Below are 22,059 nucleotides of genomic sequence, written 5' to 3'. Positions count from 1 at the left end.
AGCCCGAACTGAGGAGGGAAGGTTTACGCTAAGTCGAGTTTGGGGGTTTGATCATTTTATGTGTATAACACAGTCTAATCACTGAATTGAGACGATAGCCCATCTACGAACCAAGGAAGGCCAAACATGCCATGGGCCCCAGGAGCAAGTAGATATTACTTCCCTGAATGAAACACAAAGAGACAGTGGGAGACAAATTGACACTTCGATTTCAAGCCTTTCCCCGGTTATAATTATAAATGGGCCATCACAGAGTTTGTCCTTGTTCTTAATCTCCTTCTCTCTCTCCTCTCTCTCTCTCTTTTCCTCCCTGTCTGTCATCCACCTTATTGGCCTTTGTCCGGGATGAAATGTTAATAAGCACCATCCTACCCCTGTAATTTCCTCAACCCGTGTGTTCCAGCTCATGGGGTTAGAAGGGCTGATCATGAGGAGGGGATGGAATGAGGTTTGTTTGTTTGTTTGTTTTCTGAGGAAGATTAGCCCTGAGCTAATATCCACCGCCAATCCTCCTCTTTTTGCTAAGGAAGACTGGCCCTGAGCTAACATCCGTGCCCATCTTCCTCAACTTTATATGTGGGACGCCTGCCACAGCATGGCTTGATAAGCAGCACATAGGTCCACACCCAGGATCCAAACTGGCAAACCCCAGGCCGCCAAAGCAGAACGTGCAAACTTAACCACTGCACTTCCAGGCTGGCCCCACTGGGGTTTTATGTTTGGGTTGAATAGTTGTTTAATCTATCAGAGTGACAGAAGATTGAGAACTGATACAAACAATGGTTTTATTATTTACATCATGGACTATTTATTTATTAAACAATGATTTACTGTCATCATGGATTTTTACTTATAAGAAACGTTACTGAGCCTAAGCAAAGCACCCAACTGTCTACATAGCCAGCCACCCAAAGCATGTTTTTATCTTCCTTCTCACTTAATTTGCAAAGCTGCCCACAAGTTTCTCAAGACTGTGAGATTTAACCTCTACTGAGCATATACCATAATTTCTAGAGCACTCTTGACTCTGAAGCTAACAATGTTTTCTTAGTGGACTCCAAAATAAGGATGTGTAGGATCCAACATAGAGTGGCATATGCTTTACCATTTAATATCTTTCACTTCATATTTTTCACGAAGGAATACAAGTTTGTTCTCTCCATCCCCTTCCCCCACCCCATTGCGCACCCCATTTCTCAGCCAATTAAGCTAAAAATGTAAATAAAAATGGCAAGGATAATCCATATGGGAGAACCTACCCTGCCTATGTTTCATTTCGGAATGAGATGAGGTGGTCAGAGAGAGGGAGCTCCGCCGATCACCAGGACAAATGCACTAGAAAGCAGAGTCTACGGAAGTCCACGTTGTCTGATGTTTCTCCCATGTGCCCCAGGTCAGCCCTTCTCATGCCTAGCATGAGGCCCGCGGCCAGACAGAGCCACAGTGTGAAGGTGACACCAGAGCATCAGATTTACGAGAAGATTTGAGGGGCAAAAAATGATTTTGGTAATAAAACAATTTAGATCTATTATTGAGGAGAAAGTAAAATAAGCATAAATGTTTAAGATAAAATTGAAGACTTGAATAAATTTCATACATTGGGTCTTGCCTTCATAACTCCCAGGGATCTATACTCAGGACATCTCTGCAGAAAACTCTAAGGAGCAGCTAGCTACCGTATCAGAAAAGCCATGATGGAAAAGAAAAGCATCTCAAAGGTTATCAATTCATCAGATCTTCACCAAAATATGACCTAATAATGGCTACTGTGTATCTACTCCTTCTGTATACTCTGTCATTTGCTCTCTACATTAATACCCTAGGACCTGAATATGAGCATCCTCAATTTAAAAGTGAAAAGGCTAAAACTTTAAAAATTACAAAAGGTGCCCAAAGTTACATAAGTAAATAAAAATTTCAACCTGTATCTGACGGACTCCAAACCCCTTCTCTTAGCTGGAATGCTCCAGCTACTTCTATCTGGTGGCATATAGGTTTGCTATTGCCACAGCAACTGGAGAGGATTGCCTTGGACAAGCAAACAGCCAGGGATGCTGCAGCGGGTGGCTTGGTGTCTCACAGGGCAATTGCAGTAACGACCTTATCAACCAAATAAAGTGCCAAAGTCATTTCTCTTTAGTTATAAGCATTGGGAAATGTCATGCATGCAGACAGCAATCTGTTGAGTTATGAAAAGTGGCAATTGATTCTATTTTTTAGAAACTTTTCACGAAAACAAATATTTTTCAGTTGGTGGGAGCATTTCGAGACATGGAAACTTTCAAAGGACTTGTCTTATAGAATTTATGATCAAAGTTTCATGATGCCCCCATCTTGCTTTTCAGATTTATAGAGTGCGACTTACTCTAATTGTATTAGCAAAATTAAAGATCCTGTAAAACTGACTTGCAGCCTAAACAGATATAATCAGAGAAGATAGACTTAACCAGAGAAAGAGGTGTAAGAGGTTATTTATTTGCTAAAATCTTATTCTAGAGATTTTCCCATATGGTTCAATCTAGTTTAGTCTTTTAAATCTTAGAGTCTGTCTTATATAAACAAAGGTGCCTAGCTAACATAAGGAAATTGTTTTAAAAGTTCTAATTAAATATGTATGCCATACATTTCTTCTTTTAAGCAATTATACTATTCACTTTGGCCTGCGAGGCTTTCTTCCTAATGATATTAAAACCAGAAAAAAGATTCATTGGCATGAATACGATATTTAACTGTTCAAATTAAAAGCAGACCTCAAAGCAGTCTTTCAAAGCCAGTATTTGAAATAACTTTTCTGTGAACTAAAGCTGGTAATGACTCGGGGCGGAGGGTGGGGAACACCTCTATGTCCTTTTTCCACTCATATCCAACTACTTTGGGCCAAGGTATTCCCTGCTAATCATACATATTCTATTTTCATCCAACTTACTAGGCACCTTAATTTAAAAAAGAACCCCATAGTAAAGTACTTACTCAACATGATGAAAGTTCCCTTGCTTGTGCAATTTCTGTTTCATGACAGCCTTCTCTTTATATAGTTCTTTTCATCTCCTTACTTTAAGGACTTGTTTTAGACTATAATTATTCTCGAGACTTCAGGTTAACACAACCATTAAATCTTGTATAGGTGGATGATAAATTAGAGGCTAACAAGTTGTACTGATCTTTCTCTCAGAATTTTTCTTGTTTGAACTCAACCACCATAAAGCAATGTGAAGAAATATCTACATTCCGGAAAGCAAAACATACACACACATAAAATGATACTATCAAAAAAGCTAGATATTATGAAAGATTGTGAATTCTCTCTTAAAATAATTTCTATTGGCCTCTTGGCAGGAGATTTTGGGGAAATTTCTAGATAAGGTATGTCATAGGTTACAAATTTCACATTTGGTGGCTTTAACCATTTCAAAACATCTTGGTCTTCCCCTCCATCTCTCCAATGGGAAATCACCGAGTTGGTATTCCTTTAAAATAAAAATAACATGGAATGCAAAGGGGTTTTTTTTCCTACAAATAAAAATCCTGAAGTAAGATTATTTTCATTTTCATTTTCAAAAATGACACTTCAGAACTTATCAAAAATTCCAGAGCAAGCAAAATAAAGATTGTACCCAATTCCCTCTTTTTCCCATATAGCTGAAGCTGCATTTTATAGATATTTCAGTCCATAGCCATCAAAAAAAAATTCTGGGACAAAAATCCTGTATGTGGGGCCTTTAACGCTGATCCTTTGAATCTTAATTAATGGTTGCCCATGACCTGGAGCACCAAGTATTGCACTTCTGGCACTATTCGTAGTTGGCTGAGATTCAATTAATTGAAATTTTCTGCTGTTGCTAAAGAAATTGTGAAATGGAGTATTTATAACCATAGATACCTGATTTTTATTTACAGTCATCTGAAAGAAATTCTACTTCAGTGACAGAATTGCAACATCTTCTAAAGTCAGGATGGCAGAAACATTTGACTCTTAAAGATGTTTTTAAGGTGTTTAAGAATATATATACATATATATGTATGTACATACATTTTTTTCTTCATAAGGAAAAAATGCTCATTTTACAAGAACTTTCTACTCTGTTGTGGAAAAAAATAGACAGTTACACTAAAGTGCATTAATCAATTGCTAATCAAATAATAATTCCTGATGCACCAAATAGGACTATGGCTGAGCTTGACAATAGTTGATAGGACTAAATTATATTTTGGCTTAGTTTTAATATTCAGGGGAACTCATTTCATAATTGGTAGGTGTACAAATATGCTGGCACTTCAGGTTCTTATTATATTAGGAAAAATACATTAGGAAATTCTATTTCCCCTGCCAGCTGAAATTAAAGAACAAGTCAATGGCATGCATAAGTACCAAAAGTGCCTTTTTCTAGGTATAAAATTTTCTTCTTTAATGAAAAATAATATGTAGAAGGAAAAGTTTTTTTGTTCTGTTTTTTAAGCAGGTTGCCTTTTATGATATTTTAACTTCATTTTTTTACTAATATTAACTGACCCAAAGACTGCAGATTGTTATATGTGCTATTCTTACATTGCATACGATCAGCTTATGGTCAGCAAAGATATCAGAAGCAATACTGGCCAAGGTTTATTGCCTGCTTGCATGGCAATGTGGTAAGGGTTTTACATACTGTATCATGTTTAATTTTTATAACAGACTAGTTTTGGCTTAACTAAACTGTCTCACCTGGCCTGGCCAGGCCCATCGGTGTAATTTCAAATAGGATACCCAACAGAGCCCTGCTCCTAAGTCAGTGTCATTTCCCAAACCTGCACAGACTGTGGCTTCTTAGAGAATTTGAGAAATTTGGTGATCAGTTTCAGCAATATGAAAACAAATTATAATGGGACCGATGTACGTTATGCTGTTTAAGAGAATAATTTTCTTAATAATGGTAGTGATCCTGAACAGGATATGTGCATTTTCTTTCTCCAAAAGATTTCAAAATTATTTTGGTTACTTTTTCTTCCAATTTTTCACAGAGCTACTGAGATAGGGCATAGCCCTGAAAGATTGATTTCATTTTGTTTTTCTAGTAGATTATCAACTGCTTTCCAATATTAATCTGGACTAACACAGGCAACCATGGATTACAATAATAAATGGGAAAAATGGGGATTCTAAAAAGATAAATAAAGTCCAAATGTTGGTGGCCTACTAAAATTAGAGCTAAAAACTCGATATCATCAAAATTTTTCTTTTTCAACACTATGCTCTTTCTATTAAAATGTATTTTTCTGTAGCTTTAGTTAAAAGGCCATATTACTGACCTATTAAAAGTGTGCCATCAGAACATTCTGATCTCCTACCATTGAGTAGATGAACGAAATTGAAAAGCGTTTGATTTGATGACTGCAGAACATCAAGTAACAATGCATAATTATTTTGAACAACAACTTCCAGCGGGAATTAGCTTTCCGCCGGCCTTCATTGTGTTCCGGTGCCCCATTGTTTATAATTACACATGTACGCTGTAACAGTGTAGTCATTAAATTAGAAATTGAACTTCTTTGACAACTGCAGTAAAACTTGACAAAAGATGAATGTGATTTTTTTTGTGTGTATTTCCCTTCTTCTTCTTTCACTTATTTAAACATGTATTAATTAACTTGTTCTGGCAAGTGTTTCGTAAACATTGAACAAGGGCATTTCTTTAGTGGTATAATTAAAATTCCCTTTTTAAATGTTTTGCATGATATTTTATGCGCAATTTGACTCAAGTAAACAGAGGTTCTAATTAAAGTTTTTAAATGGAGGCAATCAAAATTGATAAAGCATCCAGCAACCCATTCAAGCACAGTGTCTTCCTGCCTGGTGGGAGTTTAATTTGATGGTCAGTTAACATTAGCCTGAATTAGTTAAGATGTCCCCACCTGCACCCGCTTCTGCTTCAGTTCGTCTCAGGGAATAAACTTTTAAAGGCTGCTGTGCCTCCTCTAACTTGTTATACAATATTTATTCAATTAAATTTCTTCTAAGTTATTACGCCAGGATATTATGAGAAGCATCTAACTTAGGTTATGAATCTTCTGCAAATAAAGTCTAACATAAAATGTATTGAATGAATGAAGCTATCCAAACATGAAGTGGGGCTTGGATTATTCTTTCCCACTTTAACGGCGTAAAGGCTTACACCTCTGTAAATAGTGCTGTCCTTTTGGTGAGAATAGCCACGGTAGCTTTTCAATGCTAATGCGTAAATGTCGAAAGCACATTAAAAAATCTGGATCATTATCCCTTTTTGCTATATTTCTGTGTGTGTATGTGTGTGTGTGTGTGGTGGGAAAGGTGAAGAGAGCTGGAAAAGAACTCATTTTGCCTGTAATGCATTGATCGACCTGAAGTGAAAAATATTTTAAGGAAGCTCCAAATTCCCCATCTTTGAATTACACTTTTTCCTTTTAGTGATGCTGTAAACAACTCCAAAAAGCAAAGTTTACAATAGAAGAATTGTTAGTGATTAATAAGTGACTTACTGGCTCCCAGAATCATTGATGTCTCTAATGATCTTTTTTCATTAGTGGGGATTAAAACAGATGCCTCCTGATGGCTTTCTTCAGACCTCCATGTTCTGTACCTGAGTGGGCCAGGGATGGGAGCAGAAAGTCATTTCCTCTGGCTCTGAACTGTAGAATTGGAGCCTGCTATCTGGAGGTAGCAACCACTTCTGCTTTTCAAGAGAAAAAGCAAAATATAGTAGTTTCCTCTTACCCAGCCTTCGGTGGATGCCTGAAACTGTAGATAGTACCGAACCCTATATGTGCTGTTTTTTCCTGTACATACACACCTATGATAAAGTTCAATTTATAAATTGGGCACAGTAAGAGATTAACAACAATAACTAACAACAAAATAGAACAATTATAACAATATACTGTAATAAAAGTTATGTGAGTGTGGTCTCTCTCTCGCTCTCTCAAAATATCTTATTGTACTGTGCTCACCTTCTTCTTGTGATGATGTGAGATGATACAATGCCTCTGTGATGAGATGAAGTGAGGGGAATGACGTAGGCTTTGTGACATCGCCTTAGGCTGCTATTGACCTTCTGACAATAGGTCAGAAGGAGGATCATCTGTTTCCGGGCTGCAGTTGACTGCAGGGAACTGACGCGGCAGAGACGGAAAGCTTGGATAATGGGGGACTTCTGTAAAATGTAACCTCGGCTCCAGGGAGCATCTGCCCAACACTGGGGTTCACTTAGCAAACCTGCCCAGTTCTCACACTCAGTTACTCTCCCAACCTGGCGTTTTTTAGTTTTAGTAATAAAGGTGGTCTTTTGGACTCCATCTAACACTCTTTTGTTTGATTTCTTAATTTTTTTGGAATTTGGAGAAGAAAAAGAGTGCTATTTATCAGGTGCCTCCACTGAGACCCTACGACTTCACTATTCCCAATTTGAAGATAAGAAATTTGAAACATATTATCAAGTCACTTGCCGACTCCTCAAGATTAACAAGTATTGATGCTGGGATACAAAGAGGCGAACTGGCTGGAGTGTGCTTCTAACTACTGTGCTGTTCCATCCCTGGCCCCAATTTCATACATGAGAAACAAAAGCTCAGAGAGGTGGAGTAGCTTGGCTGAGATAACACAGGGAGAGAGAGAGAGACAGTGAGACCCAAAACTCAGCTCTTCTAAATACCACTGTAACACCTTTTGACAGTCAGTTTGCTCATATCGGTTCTACCTATCCATGCCTTTTCAAGGATTATTACACCAGGATACCAAACCAAACCTTCAAGAGAACTTGGACCTTGTTTTAATGATTCAAGGTCATCATTATGAATATCCATTGCTAAATTTGTAACACGGGGACACCCTCAAGGGCTGTGAAGTATTCATATGTTCATTCTTACCATCCTCAGTCACGTCGCCATTAATTCACACGTTTAGTCATTCTCATATTCAGCCACTCATGCTTTCATCCATACATTCCCTTATTTTACAAATGTTTCTGTGGTGTCACTAAGTGCAGGCACTGTTCTTGGCATAGGAACTTAGATTGTTGCCACTCCTTCTGTTCTGTCTTAGTTCTACCTGCCTTTTGTAGCCACTCTCTCCGTGCCTTTCAGCGCCCCCTGCCTACTAATATTGGTGTTCCAGGCTCCAGCTCTCCTTACCGTCTCTCTTTAATTTGCGGGGAATTTAGAAATCTGGTGATAAATGTGTTCAAATTTTGTCTGAAATGAGAATAAATAAAACCTAGATGCTGTTTCCATGAGCGAAATACAAATGAGATAGCAAATGTGATGATTAAGAAGGAGCCTCTAGATTAGCCAGGTTTTATCCAAGTTCTGCCAACACTAACTGTGCGCCCTCAGGCAACGTTTCCAGTCCCTCTAAGCCTGTGTTTTTCATCTCTAAAGTGGAGGATAAAGTGATGGTTTCCATCTCAAAGGATTGTTGTTTAAGGTTTACATGTTTGTAGAGCATTTATCCCCTTACCTGGCACAGAGCAAACGCTCCTTTGCTGTTCTTATCTAGTTTATAGGTTTTGTGAGAACTATTTTTATCTCTCAGAGACCTGTATTGTTGTTATATTTTTAGGGGAGTCGTGAAAACTAAACTCTAAGGTCCCAGCTATCTTGAGTGCTTATTGTGGGCAGCAGCCTTGCCAGGGTCTCCTCAGCGTGAGTTTAGGGCAAGGCCGCCAGTCTGATGCCAGGGCTAGGGTCCGGCTCATTACATACTCGTTGCATGACCTAGGAAAAGTTGCTCAGTCCCTCTAAACTTCTGTTCCTCATCTGCAGAAATTATAAGAATATTATCCACCTCACGGGATTGTAGTGAGAATTAAATGAAAACATGTTGGTGACGGGCTTTAGCGCAGGGCTAGCACACAGTACAATCACGGATGGAACACAGCAAATTTAGCTCATATTGTTATTGACGAGTTAGACTTCATATAATTTATAAAAGACTTAGAAGTTATATCAGCAAAAATAAATACCACATCTCCACTCCTCAGAACACTTTACATGAGTATGAGCCTTAAGAAATCATCTGTGATTGCCGAGTTTCACAATGACTTAATGGTAAACCCAACCATATGACTCCTTTTGCAATTTAATAAAGTTAAATCTGTTTTGAACTCCTCACACCCACGAAGGTACCCTTGTCTCCTGCTGGCCCCTAGCTCCCAGCCAATACTCTCGGGCTGCCCTTTCATTGAGCTATTGAAAGAAGAACAAACTCGTTGAAATCATTCACACTAACGTGCAAGTGGGTTTTGACATCTTCCAGACTTGTTCAATCTTCATTGTTTTAAATGGCTATGCATCCAAAAGAATTAACACAGCTGCCGGAGAGCCTAATATACAAGCAGGGAGTAATATGAAACCAAGTCTCTCATACATTTCTGAAATCTAAACATATAGTTTGCTACAGAAATGTTTAAAATTCATGCCATGCATAGCTAATTAAAAGTATAAAATGCTTTCTCTTCTCCTTTGTTCGCATGAGTAAATCTTTTGGGAAAAGACAGTGCAGCGTCCACAAGCCCAGAGGCCCTCAGGAGCCAGGCAGTATGCAAAAAGGAATGAAGCAAGCGGGTTTAGGAAAACCAAAGGGAAAGTGAGATGGCAAACTGGCAATCGAATGGCAATTTAACACAAGGGGGTGGCGGGGACATCAAGAAGGATCTATGGGGGGGCCGCCTTGTGGCATAGTGGTTGGGTTTGCAGGAGTGCTTCAGTGGCAGCCTGGGGTTCACCGGTTCGGATCCTGGTGCAGACCCATACACGGCTCATTGGTCCATGCTGTGGCAGCGTCCCACATGCAAAGTAGAGGAGGATTGGCACAGATGTTAGTTCAGCAACAATCTTCCTAACAAAAAAAAAAAAAAAAAAAAAAGAGGGAGAAGAAGGATCCCTGGGGAAGCTCCTGCACTGCTTTGAGAGGCTGTTCTCTCCCCTCCAGAAATAAAACAAACTCAGAACTTCTGAGGTTTCAAGTTAATCCAGAAATAGGCATGTACTGATCTTCAAAGAGTAGTGACTGATTTCAGTTTCTTAATTGTAAAAGGCAAAACAAGAAATGGACGAGAGGCAAACCATGGCCCAGGATGGCCAATGAGTATCCTCTGCTAAATGTTCTTTTTCAGTTTAGGTGGTTGTGACCATCTTAATGTTAACAGCTAACATGAAGTCAACCATTTTATCCTCACAGCCATCCTATGAGGTAGTGCTATTAATATCATCCCATTTTATAAACAGAGAAATTGAGACATACATTGGTCCCCTTCTCACCCAGCCAGTGTTGGATGTGGCTGAGCTTCTAACTCAGATATGTGGCATGCCAGAGTCTGTTCTTAACCAAATGCTGATACTTCCTCTCACAATAAAATAGTTTGGATTTTTCCCTCCATGTGGAAAAAGAACTTTATCTTTATCCTCTGATTCAAGCTTTTGGTTTTTTGTCCCAAGTGAGTATTTCAAGTCAACAAATATTCCTTGAGCCTCAACTACATATAAAACACCATTTTATGTGCTGTAAACATTTGATTTTATCTTCATTAATGCAATGTGTGGAATATGATTTTAGAATGAGGGTAATCCTGTTGAAATAGCTTCATCTGGAAATACATCAGTTTGCAAACAGATTGGCATATTATCCACAAATATAAACATTTACAAAAAAAATCAGGGATCATTTGATGGCTGTTGCCATAATGATTCATTGGCACAGAAGTGCTATGTGACGAGAGATGCCAAAGCTGTTTGACACATTCCAGTGGAGTTCATTACACACACGAAACGGAACCAATTTTACTCAACAGTGACTTTGACATTTACAGAAAAATGAAATGGAGGTTTAGAAATGAAGACTTCATGTGAACTCTCTACTAAAGATTTTAAGTTGGTTCTGTCCTTATGTCACCACTTCTAGAATCAGCCATGATCTATATAAACTTATTTTTATTCACAGCAGGTGGCAACCTATTCAAAACAAAGTTTCATGAGTGATCAGAAAATTGATCTTGAACTTAATTGGCTGTAAAACTCTTCTCCCAGAATAAATGACTATATTTTTAAAGAGGTACTTGTAGGAAGACATGTGTCCCTTTGCTTTCACTCTGTTCAATTCCTCCTGATATCACAGTTCTGTTTCTTTAATTTGCTAGGTTTTAATGGAGTATACACCATGCTTGTCCCCATTGCACCCAAAGACAGTGTGGGACTAGAGAAATTTCAGGCTCAGAGTTGGACTACAAAAGAGTCAGGAGGGAGGTTAGAGAGTTGTAAATAGGAGGTTGCCCCGTGGATGAGTGGTTGGGTTCTCACTCACCCGCTTTAGCGGTGCAGCATTTCACTGGTTTGCATCCTGGGCACAGACCCGGCACCGCTCATCAAGCCATGCTGAGGTGGTATCCCACATAGCAGAGCAAGGAAGACCTACGACTAGAATATACAACTATGTACTGGGAGGCTTTGGGGAGAAGAAGGAAAAATTTTAAAAATGAAAAAAAATAGTAAATAACCAGCTGTTTTCTATTTCACTAATGATGTAATGTGAGAAAATGTACCAAAATTAATAAGGGATTTACAACATATATGCTAAAAACAGTGTGTTGCTGATGGCTTATGCCAATGGGTTAGGATGACTTAGCATAGATGATATTTTCAGAGTGTTTTCTGTGAGCAGTGTCATGCAAAATACTATGCTACAGTATTTATATGCAACACCGCTTATTTGAAGAAACATTTCAAAACATTCCCTTACAATGGTAAATGGTTAAAGTATATTAATAATGTTGCTTTATTGAATACTTACTGTGCTTTCAATGGCAAAGTTAAGGGTCTGCATACTAAAGGATGAATGTGCTTGGTTTAATTTGTAAGCCTAGATAGCATTATAATAATATTGCGCTGATTAGAATTAATCAAGAACACCAGAACAAATGAAAGCTGTCTGAATTCTAAAACTTTAAAGTAATCATATTGCTTTTAAATCTACTGGCTGACTTGTTTGTCTGTAAATAGTATAATAGAATCAGTATCTCAAAACCAGACAATACAGTTGAGTCATTCAGACTGTTATCAAAGAGAAGTCACTGGAGAAGCAATTCAATCAATAGAGAAGTTTTCCAATTAGCATATTAATTATTTGCAAATAAAAGGTGATTCCACAGTACCCGAGGGAACTCAAGACATTGCAGTTTGTCTTCTCATTCTATATATCCCTATGAAATATTTTTACATTATTAATTTCCAATAATCTAGGGGAAAAGGTTTTGCTAATCAAAGGAAAACTTCAGCCCAGCTTCTGCATTAATTATCACATACTCTAAATTGGTAGAATCTGAATTAATGAGGCCCGGGCTCCTCCTAAATGGCATGCATTAAATAAGCTGGACTTGACTATGCATTCTTGTGAAGATTGAAGTATATATGCATATTGGCTGCCAGGCAAATAAATTTTCAAAGTATGCAATTACAAATGCTATGCGGGCCCTGCCCCGCTATCCATAAGATGGAAGATGTAAGATGTTTACATCTTAATTGCCCTCTACACATCACTAAAAAAGCCTTCTGCAAAGATTCGAACTATTTTTCTGAATCAATACTTTTGCATAACAGATTTCAGAGTATGCAAACGACAGCCTATAAGAAAGAGAAAGATCCCCCTAAAAAAACCCAGATCCCAGCAAAAAGAAAATTAAAAGTAGAGTCATGGTCTATTAGATAATCTTTTAAGCCCGTTGCCAAACTGTCGTCAGGCTGTAATTAGGCTGTTAGTTCAAGTTTCATTTTTATGGAGTTTTTGATATTTCTAACTGATTTGCTCTTGATGCCATGAGGGGATGGGGGCAAAAAGGTACCATATCTACTTTGTTTTGCATTCTTTCCCCTCCCAGCGTCTAATGTTCGAGTTCTTTCCTGATTAAATAACCATGACTGCTACTTTAAAATTCAGTTCTTTGTATGCCCTTACTTCTTTTTTTTTTTTTTCAGTTTTTTTTATTGAGTTATTGATAGGTTACAATCTTGTGAAATTTCAATTGTACATTAATGTTTGTCAGTCATGTTGTAGGTGCACCACTTCACCCTTGTGCCCACCCCCCACCCCACCTTTCCCCTGGTATCCACTAAACTGTTCTTGGTCCATAGTTTTAAATTCCTCATATGAGTGGAGTCATACACAGATTATCTTTCTCTTGCTGGCTTATTTCACTTAACATAATTCTCTCAAGGTCCATCCATGGTATTGCAAATGGAATGATTTTGTTCTGTTTTGCAGCTGAGTAGTATTCCATTGTATATATGTACCACATCTTCTTTATCCATTCGTCTGTTGCTGGGCACTTAGGTTGCTTCCACGTCTTGGCTATTGTAAACAGTGCTGCAATAAACATTGGGGTGCACAGGACTTTTGGGATTGCTGACTTCAGGCTCTTTGGATAAATACCCAGTAGTGGGATGGCTGGATCGTATGGTAGTTCTATTTTTAGTTTTTTGAGGAATCTCCATACTGTTTTCCATAGTGGCTGCACCAGTTTGCATTCCCACCAGCAGTGTATGAGGGTTCCTTTTTCTCCACAACCTCTCCAACATTTGTTGCTATTAGTTTTAGATATTTTTGTCATTCTAACGGGTGTAAGGTGATATCTTAGTGTAGTTTTGATTTGCATTTCCCTGATGATCAGCGATGATGAGCATCTTTTCATGTGCCTATTGTGTATGCCCTTACTTCTTGTCCTTTTGGTTTACTTCCTGACATCTTCCAAACGAGCCGGCACGTCTGATTATTACTCACCACGTGGTTCTCTTGTATTTTGACTGCTCAGAAGTCAGCAGCTTCCCACGTTTCTCAAAGTTGTCTTCCTTTGCTTGAAGTTATGGCCATTCAGCGCCTTAAACATCCTGGGCTTTGCATCTAAGGCCATGCTTGGAGTATGATTGTTTGTCGTTGGTTTTTTTATTTCATGTTTTTAGATAAGTATAATCTAAAATATCTATATCTTTCATTTTAACTGTATCAAATTCTTATCCGACATAACATTAGAATAATGTCAGCATGTTAACTACAAAATGTCTTTGTCCAGTACCGTCTTTACCAGGGCAAAATTACTAAGTTGAAGCTAGTTCTGATTTATTTTTCACCTGAATAAAGTAAGATGATTTTTAAAACATGAACAGAGCAAAGGTGGAAAGGGGAAAAAAAACATATAGATTCTATGAATGAATCCGTCCTCCGGTGAACTTTCCTTTTTGCCCATATCCTTCTACATGCAGGCAGTGGGCATAAAGCTTCTCCCTTCTCTGTTTTTACACTAGTACTGTGGAATCCTAAACTGAAGTCCACACAAAGGAAAACAATTAGCAAATGGACTAATTCTTATTTTTATAGTGTTTCTATTCTTTAAATTTTTTTTTTTTAAGATTTTTTTATTTTTTCCCCTTTTTCTCCCCAAAGCCCCCCGGCACATAGCTGTATATTCTTCGTTGTGGGTCCCTTCTAGTTGTGGCATGTGGGACGCTGCCTCAGCGTGGTCTGATGAGCAGTGCCACGTCCGCGCCCAGGATTCGAACCAACGAAACACTGGGCCACCTGCAGCGGAGCGCGCGAACTCAACCACTCGGCCACGGGGCCAGCCCCCTTTTTATTTTTTTTAAAGATTTTTTTCTATTCTTTAAATTTTAAAGCAATTTGACTTGCTTGGAAATGCTTCTTGAAAGATAAAAAATATTTAAGCCTAAGAGGAAACTGTGCTATCTTTTGCAGACTTTTACAGTGTGCCATAGATGGATTATATACAGGCAACGCAAATAATAGTAACAACAATAGTAATAGAATAATAATAACTCCTAATACTTATAATTCCTTACTAAGTGCCAGGCACTAAGTGTTTTGCATGTAATGACTTATTTAATCCTTACAACACCCTCTGAGGTAGTTACTGTAATTATCCCCATTTACAGGAGAAGAAACTAAGGTACAGTGAGATTAAGCAATTTTCTCAAGTTCACAGCAACTAATGGGCAGAGCCCGGATTTAAACCCGGGCAGTCTGACTCCAGCATTGATAATCTTAACCACTACGCAATCCTGCCTATTAAGAAGCATTAAATGAGAATTGCTAAGTTATATATTCAACAGTTTCCAGTTTGTTGGGTTTAACTATAGAATCGCACAGAGAAATCTATCCCTCTGAAAAGCGAACACCAAATATGAGTGGATCTTAGTAATTTTAGTAACTTTAGTGATTTTGCACATTGAGTTTTTAACAAGGACGCACCCTGCCAAGCTGATACAAAACTTGCTGGGTTATAGCAAAACTAGATGTTCTAGCGTACTTGCTTAAATATGCATCACTTTAAAAGCTCATTAACAACTAAGCAGAAAAAAATATGAAATACTTGACATTTGGGTATCTGTGATATTAAAAAGAACTAATATTTAATATTCAAGTGGCAACAGCTTGTAGAGTTTGCACACAACACCCACAGGGATCGATTTTTCTTTAAAATGGCCTTTAGGAGCCTACCTTTTAAACAGCTGACACCTCCATTCTCTGCATCCCTCTTTCCTGCCAGCACCACGGGGCACACACTGAGTGCAGCCGCAGAAGTGTAATTCTTCACTGCAGGATTTGTCTATGCAAATAATGGAGAATGTGGGAAATTAAGAAAAATGTAATTTCCACTGAATCAACCTCAGTGAAATCTCTACTACTAAAAATGAATAGATGTCTTTAGAGGGCTTTTCTCCATATGCTCTCTCAGTGCCCTTTATATACCATCCACGAGAAGAGAGAAGAGTCGTTGTCACCTAATTGAGCATCAGTCATTCCACACCTGTACCAAGGCCACATAATGACAAGTATACTGTTGCCTGGCATTTTTCCAGCATGACTAATTGTCACAGTACTAATTTACTCACCTGTGGAATTTTCAACTTCCTCAACCTGCTGTCAAAAAGATACATAATAACAGAACAAAGATTTTTAAATGCTGAACACTATGAAATATTTCATTTATATTCTAACAGAAAGCTTTCACGAAGCCACGTATTAGGTAGCTAAAATTATTTATTGCTGGGGTAAAAAAAAAAACTGGTCACGTATACATTTACCTAGTAGAGTAACAGGAGATGAGTGAACAAATCTTTTCTAACACAAAGAAATAGAAAATACTGATGAGACTACTTCGAACGTGTTCCTTTATTTGCATTTATTTAGAGTGAATGTATCAGTTTAATTACTATTTTCTACATTACAGTGCAACTCATTTCTTTGTCAATATTATTTAAGAAAATACTTTTCCTTTATCAAAGAGTAAGATGAAAGAGTAATTTGTTGGATTTGTCTTTTTAGGAAATATGGAAAAGTTTAGGATGGAGATACAGGCATGTATTACTTTAATTACATAAAATAGTAAACCAATGTGCGACATCTTTGCCAAGCAATCTGACCCAAGGATTTTTTAAGTGCTAGATTATGTCCTTGAAAAAGAATATTTGTCATGGAAAATTATTACCCACAAGTATAATGATAGCTGACATTTCTGACCATCCCACAGTCGATTGCTCTGTGACAGATACATTTGATACACCTGTGAAAATTACATGGAAACTGACTAATTTTAATATAAAGGCTTGATTGCTTATGATACAAGTAAAATTTAGAGATTAAAGCCTAGGATTTCCTAAAGAAATTTGAATAGAATTGTTCATTTAATTCTTATATTCTTTTCTTTTTCCAATTTGTTGTTGTTGTTTGGGTTTTTTGTGTTTTTTTTTTTTTTTTGAGGAAGATTAGCCCTGAGCTAACATCTGCCACCAATCTTCCTCTTTTTCTGAGGAAGACCGGCCCTGAGCTAACATCCATGCCCATCTTCCTCTACTTTATATGTGGGACGCCTACCACAGCATGGCTTGACAAGCAGTGCATAAGTCCACACCTGGGATCCAAACTGGCGAACCCCGGGCCGCCAAAGCGGAATGTGCAAACTTAGCCACTGCACCACGGGGCTGGCACCTAATTCTTATACTCTATTAAATAAAAATTCTGTAGGTTGTTCATTAACCCATCCCATAGAGTTATTAGGTCATATGAGGAAAAAAAGTTTCCTGGTCAAGTTTGGGAAATACTGCATTAAATGTAGGTTTACCATCATTGTTACAAAATTTCACTTGAGAAACTTCAATATGCTAAGATGCCTCCTGAAGAGAAGGCGTAAGGTCTTTTCCAATCTTTTTTGACCGAGACTGTTCTATTCCAGCACATCTCTGAAGCCAAGAGTCTGCAGAACAGCTTCTGCCTTGATTTATACCTACACATCACAGGCACTCAATACACTCTCACGAAATTTCAGCATTATCCACTTTCAATTGAATTGAAATTGTCTGTGATATTCTTTGCCGCAGACTGGTTCATGAGGATAAATATGCAAATAGAATCAGAAACACAAACTTGTTTCTTCTAACCAGATCTCGGCCCACATCCTCAGAGGTAAAAAAGTGGTGAGATAATCCACTCTGGCGTGTTGACCTACAGCAACACTATTACTTAAAATAGGATTTTTAAGTGATAGAAAAGGAGAAAGGAAAACAGCAGCTTCCTACGCGGCACATGCCTTCCACTTAGCATATCTGAAAGACTGTTTTCCTCATTTCAAAATTGATAGCCAACTTATTTTTGTTGGTTTGCTATTCAAATTTCTGTCCTCTTTTTCCAGCGCTTATTTGCTCTAACACTGAATTTTAAGCATCTCTAAAAATGCATGATATGTTATTATTCTTTCCAGATATCCTCTGAGTGCCAAGCAAAGAACATTAAGGAAGGGAAGAGGAATGAGGCTGGATAGAGTGCAGTGAAACGAGGTGCTTCAAGGAGAGGGGTACCCATACCCACCACCCAGAGACGGGACTGTGTCACCAGAATGAGAACTTACCCATACTTCTTGCTGCTCTTTTGGGTCGGTCAGCCCTACCCAACTTTCTCAACTCCATTATCTAAGAGGACTAGTGGTTTCCCAGCAAAGAAAAGGGCCCTGGAGCTCTCTGGAAACAGCAAAAATGAGCTGAACCGTTCGAAAAGGAGCTGGATGTGGAATCAGTTCTTTCTGTTGGAAGAATACACAGGATCGGATTATCAGTATGTGGGCAAGGTAGGATTTCACTGGGCGCTTTGACATTCTGGTTTTAAAGGCCTGAAGAAGTTACTTCTAGTAAATAGACGGGGAGGATGTGAGCTATACCCCCAATACAGTAAGAATTGTTGCTTATCTGGTAAGACTTTTTTTTTTTTTTCCACTTGAGTAGTTTCAGGAAGAAGACTGTAGCAAGAAGCTGAGAGATGTTAACACTGCAACAAAGAGAAATGCTCCAGCTGAAAATGAAACGCCCACAACCATCCGCGTAGGATTATCATAAATCCTTTAATTTTTTACTTTAGCTTGAAAAATGTGGTCCAGCTATTCTTTAAAGTAGGATGTATTAAAAATAGGAATAGAGCGATTAAACCGTAAGGAAAGGAAGGTTCCTTTTTCTTATTCTGAAAGCAAACATTCTAAGCTTTAGTCCTTTGGCCAGGTTCAAATTAACCCTTTCTTAACTCTGCTACCTACAGTGCCATCCCGTTTTCTGAGCAAATGGAGCCCTTTGTCCTCAAAACCCACCCCTGCCTTAGATTGGGTTATTGTTACTGCCGCTGCTACTGCTGTTTGCTCTTGTCTCAAATAATTGACAAGAACCAAGCATTTCAAAAGCTTGTGATTTCACTGTGACAAGGTTCACAAAAGAGAAAAATGGTAATGTAAAGGTGTTATTTCCACATATCATCTAACCACTTTATTGACTCCAGAAGCGGAATGAGGAGGCATCACTTATGATAGCCCTTACAGATTCCGGGAGCTGAGTCAGGGAAATCGCTTGGTTGTACTGTCTCGCAGGTTCCACTGAAATTTTATCATCGACTACATTTTTGTTGCAGAATATCTGCATACTGCAAAGATGTAAAAAAAAAACAGGAATACAAGTTTGTACTTTGTAGGTTCTGTGTTTCATAACATGGTATTGATAAGAAAAATAATTGTCACACACCCTTTACATAAACTGGGAATGAACAGAAAAGAGATGATAAAATGTCTTCATTTATGATTACAGCTACGATTTTAAACCATTTACCTTAGGATATCATACAAACATTTTGCAGATTCCAACGGCTGCATGTTCACACTTCAGTTTGTTATAAAATATCCCTAAATAACCGTGTGCAAATATTCTCTTTAAGTATTTACCACTATAAATGAAAGAAACCTACCCATGGCTTGGGCTGAGGTCACCCGGCATTGTTCCAATGAAGTGAATTATTAATGTAGAATAAAGTAGGAGAGGAAGTATTCGGTGAAGGGGTGAATGAACATCAACACAGATCCCCAAGGGTCTAGCCTTGTATTTGCTGTGAAATTCACACGCTGTGTGACTCCTGAAGAAAGCCAGTCACTTACTTGTACTTCACTCCATTTCCTTTGTGAAATTTGAACAGTGCTACATTCATAGGGTAATGGTTGTAAAGAAAATAATAGGAGCAATAATCTTATGATCTTTAAAGCACTTTCCACAACACAAATAACATTATTGTCATAGAAGATTAAGTTTTTAAAAGTGCTTTGTCTAAATAATTGACCCCTCCTTTTTCCTTTCTGCTTTTTCTTCTCAAATTTGTGATGTCATTTTACATCAAAAATACCATGTATTTTTAAAGAAAGGTGAGGCCATTTCAGGATATTAGAAGCAGCAATGGATAAAACCTCATAGGAATCAGTTTTACGATTATAATTGTGAGAGGTAATACTGCCATGGGGAAAAGTTTCGAGCTGTGGATTCGTGCAGATCCAAGGCTGCATCACTGTGCTGCAAATTGCCAGTTGTGTGACCCAGGGCAGATTACTAACCTTTGCAAGCTTTAGTTTCTTCATCTAGAAAATGCATGCAGCAAAGCCTACCTCATGGAGTTGCAGTGTAGTTTAAGTGAGACAAGAACTAGTGGCTGGCACATAGTAGGTTCATAAAAAAATTATTATTATAATTTCTTAATTATAAAAATCCATTGTATACATTCTATTAAATCTATCTGTAATGCATCAAAGTGCAATATTGATTTTTATGTCATTGCAAAAGTAAAATGAGATAATTAACGGATCTCTCAGTAGGTGGAAAATGCAGAGGATGTAGAGGATGGCAAAATCCCTTCGCAATCACAGCTTCAACTCGATTAGTTGGATTTGGATATTTTATTGGCAGCGAGATAAATTTCCCTCCCTCACCATCATCTGCCCCTCCTCCACCTCCTTGGCGTTATAACACATAAGAGAATATTCGCTGGGAAAAAAGTCAAGGGCGGTAATTGAAGTCATCATAGTTGCCAGCATTGCTACATCAGATGCAAGTAAGAGGCGTTCTTGCACTATTGACAGGGCGTTTTCCCAAATCTGTCTTTGGAGTTATGTTTTATCAACAGACAAAAGGATTAGACTATAACGTGGGGTTTTTTTCACAATTAAAAATAGAAAAAAAACAAATAAATTTTAAAAAGAAAAAAAAGTTTGTTCCTCAAATGGCAACAAGTTGGTCCACAGTTAATAGCTTTATAATAAAACAGATATCTGATGAGGTTATCTGGATCTACCAGGTCAAGAATCTTATGGAAAAAAAAAGAGATAAGACTATAGCAGAAGTTCCAAAACTTTTTCAGTCCACAATGCCCTTAACATCTCAATAATTCTTTTCACAGTGTCCTTAAGCCAAAAGAAATAGTTAGGTCCAAACAAAGTAATAAGTTTTTATGTTTTAACAAACAAGTAACTGAAAAAACTACACATCAATTTACAGAAAAAATAATATTTTTATTTCATTCTTAACCACAGTTACAGTACTTCCTAAGTAAATGTGAGCTCCTACTGAGCACTGCCAACTCCTCAGATTGAATACTGCCCCCTTGTTTCCTTTTCCACATTGATTTTTGCACTGTACTTGCTTTTCGCAAGTGCCATAGGAAACCTGGCTTCGTAAATAGGATATGACATCATCGAAAGGAATGTAGCACCACCTACTGTTGAAACTGTGAACTGCCCTGAGCTAGTAAAGCACACACTAGACAACAGAGCTCAAGTTTGCTGTATTTCCTTTGAAATTTTAAAATATTTCCTTGTGTTGGTGGGTTCCCTGTTGTACCCCAGGGTGCCTCAGTGTACCCTCTGGGAACAATAGGAGTGTAGATTGTCACATAAAGGTGTACAAAGACTAATAGAACCTTAAATCATGATATTAGCCCTACTAAACAATAGTCACTTAGAGCCTAGCCTTAAAGCTTGAAACTGAAAAGATTGATCTGTACACATAATGGGTAGAAGCGTTAACCAAGGAAAAGTAATGTGGTTGAGCAAATTGCTCTTAAAAATAGAAGAAAGAATTTTTTCCATTATTAGCATGTTTATATTTCTATTTGTGTTCACTGGTTCCCATTATTTGGAGTAAGTCAATAGGGTGGACAATGATAATTGTGGAGTGAGGAAAATGTGAGAATGGGCATGGGAGCAAAGGGCTGTCAGGTGTAGAAGGAGAGAAAAAGAGTCATGAGCATCCGAGAAGTAACAGAAGATGGAATCTGGAGGCTGGAGTAACAAGGAAGTGAATAGACAAGATAATACTTTAAAACTGAAGGCACAAATTGGCAGCAAGACCTTTCTCCTCTTCTTGTCTTAATGCTCCTCAGCATCTCACCGTGCCCAGTAAGGTTAACACAGAAACCTGGACTCGGCAGGGTTAGGGAGAGAGGCATCTAATGCAAATAGAAGTAGGGAAGGCCAATTATTGCCGAAATATTGACAACACAAATTCTGATTTATCAGAAAGTCTCAATACTTCTACTTACCTAAAATGGTGGTGGCAGGTAGGAGTAACAGGTAGGAAGAAGTGGTCCTGTATTGGGCAAGACTTTCTGAGCTTAAGATGTAGATATCGATACAGATAAGGAATTTGATTGTTTTACATGATCATCTGAGGGCAACTTGAGCTAACTTATCATAAACAGCATCT

General features: G+C 38.1%; 1 protein-coding gene across 4 annotated transcripts in view; it reads left to right on the top strand.

The window, feature by feature from the left end:
* Positions 1 to 22,059, top strand: part of CDH6 (cadherin 6) — a 125,832-nt gene that overhangs the window by 51,829 nt on the left and 51,944 nt on the right. For all 4 annotated transcript variants that reach the window (XM_001500761.7, XM_070246411.1, XM_023625810.2 and 1 more), the window contains exon 2: positions 17,766 to 18,128. In XM_001500761.7, the coding sequence (XP_001500811.1) occupies positions 17,901 to 18,128 (228 nt within the window). In that variant the 5' untranslated portion in view covers positions 17,766 to 17,900. The remainder of the gene's footprint in view (positions 1 to 17,765; positions 18,129 to 22,059) is intronic.

This window comes from Equus caballus, chromosome 21, assembly GCF_041296265.1.
Source record: "Equus caballus isolate H_3958 breed thoroughbred chromosome 21, TB-T2T, whole genome shotgun sequence".
Taxonomy (NCBI): domain Eukaryota; kingdom Metazoa; phylum Chordata; class Mammalia; order Perissodactyla; family Equidae; genus Equus; species Equus caballus.
Note: the sequence above shows the minus strand (reverse complement) of the source record. Positions and strands in the feature narration are given on the sequence as shown.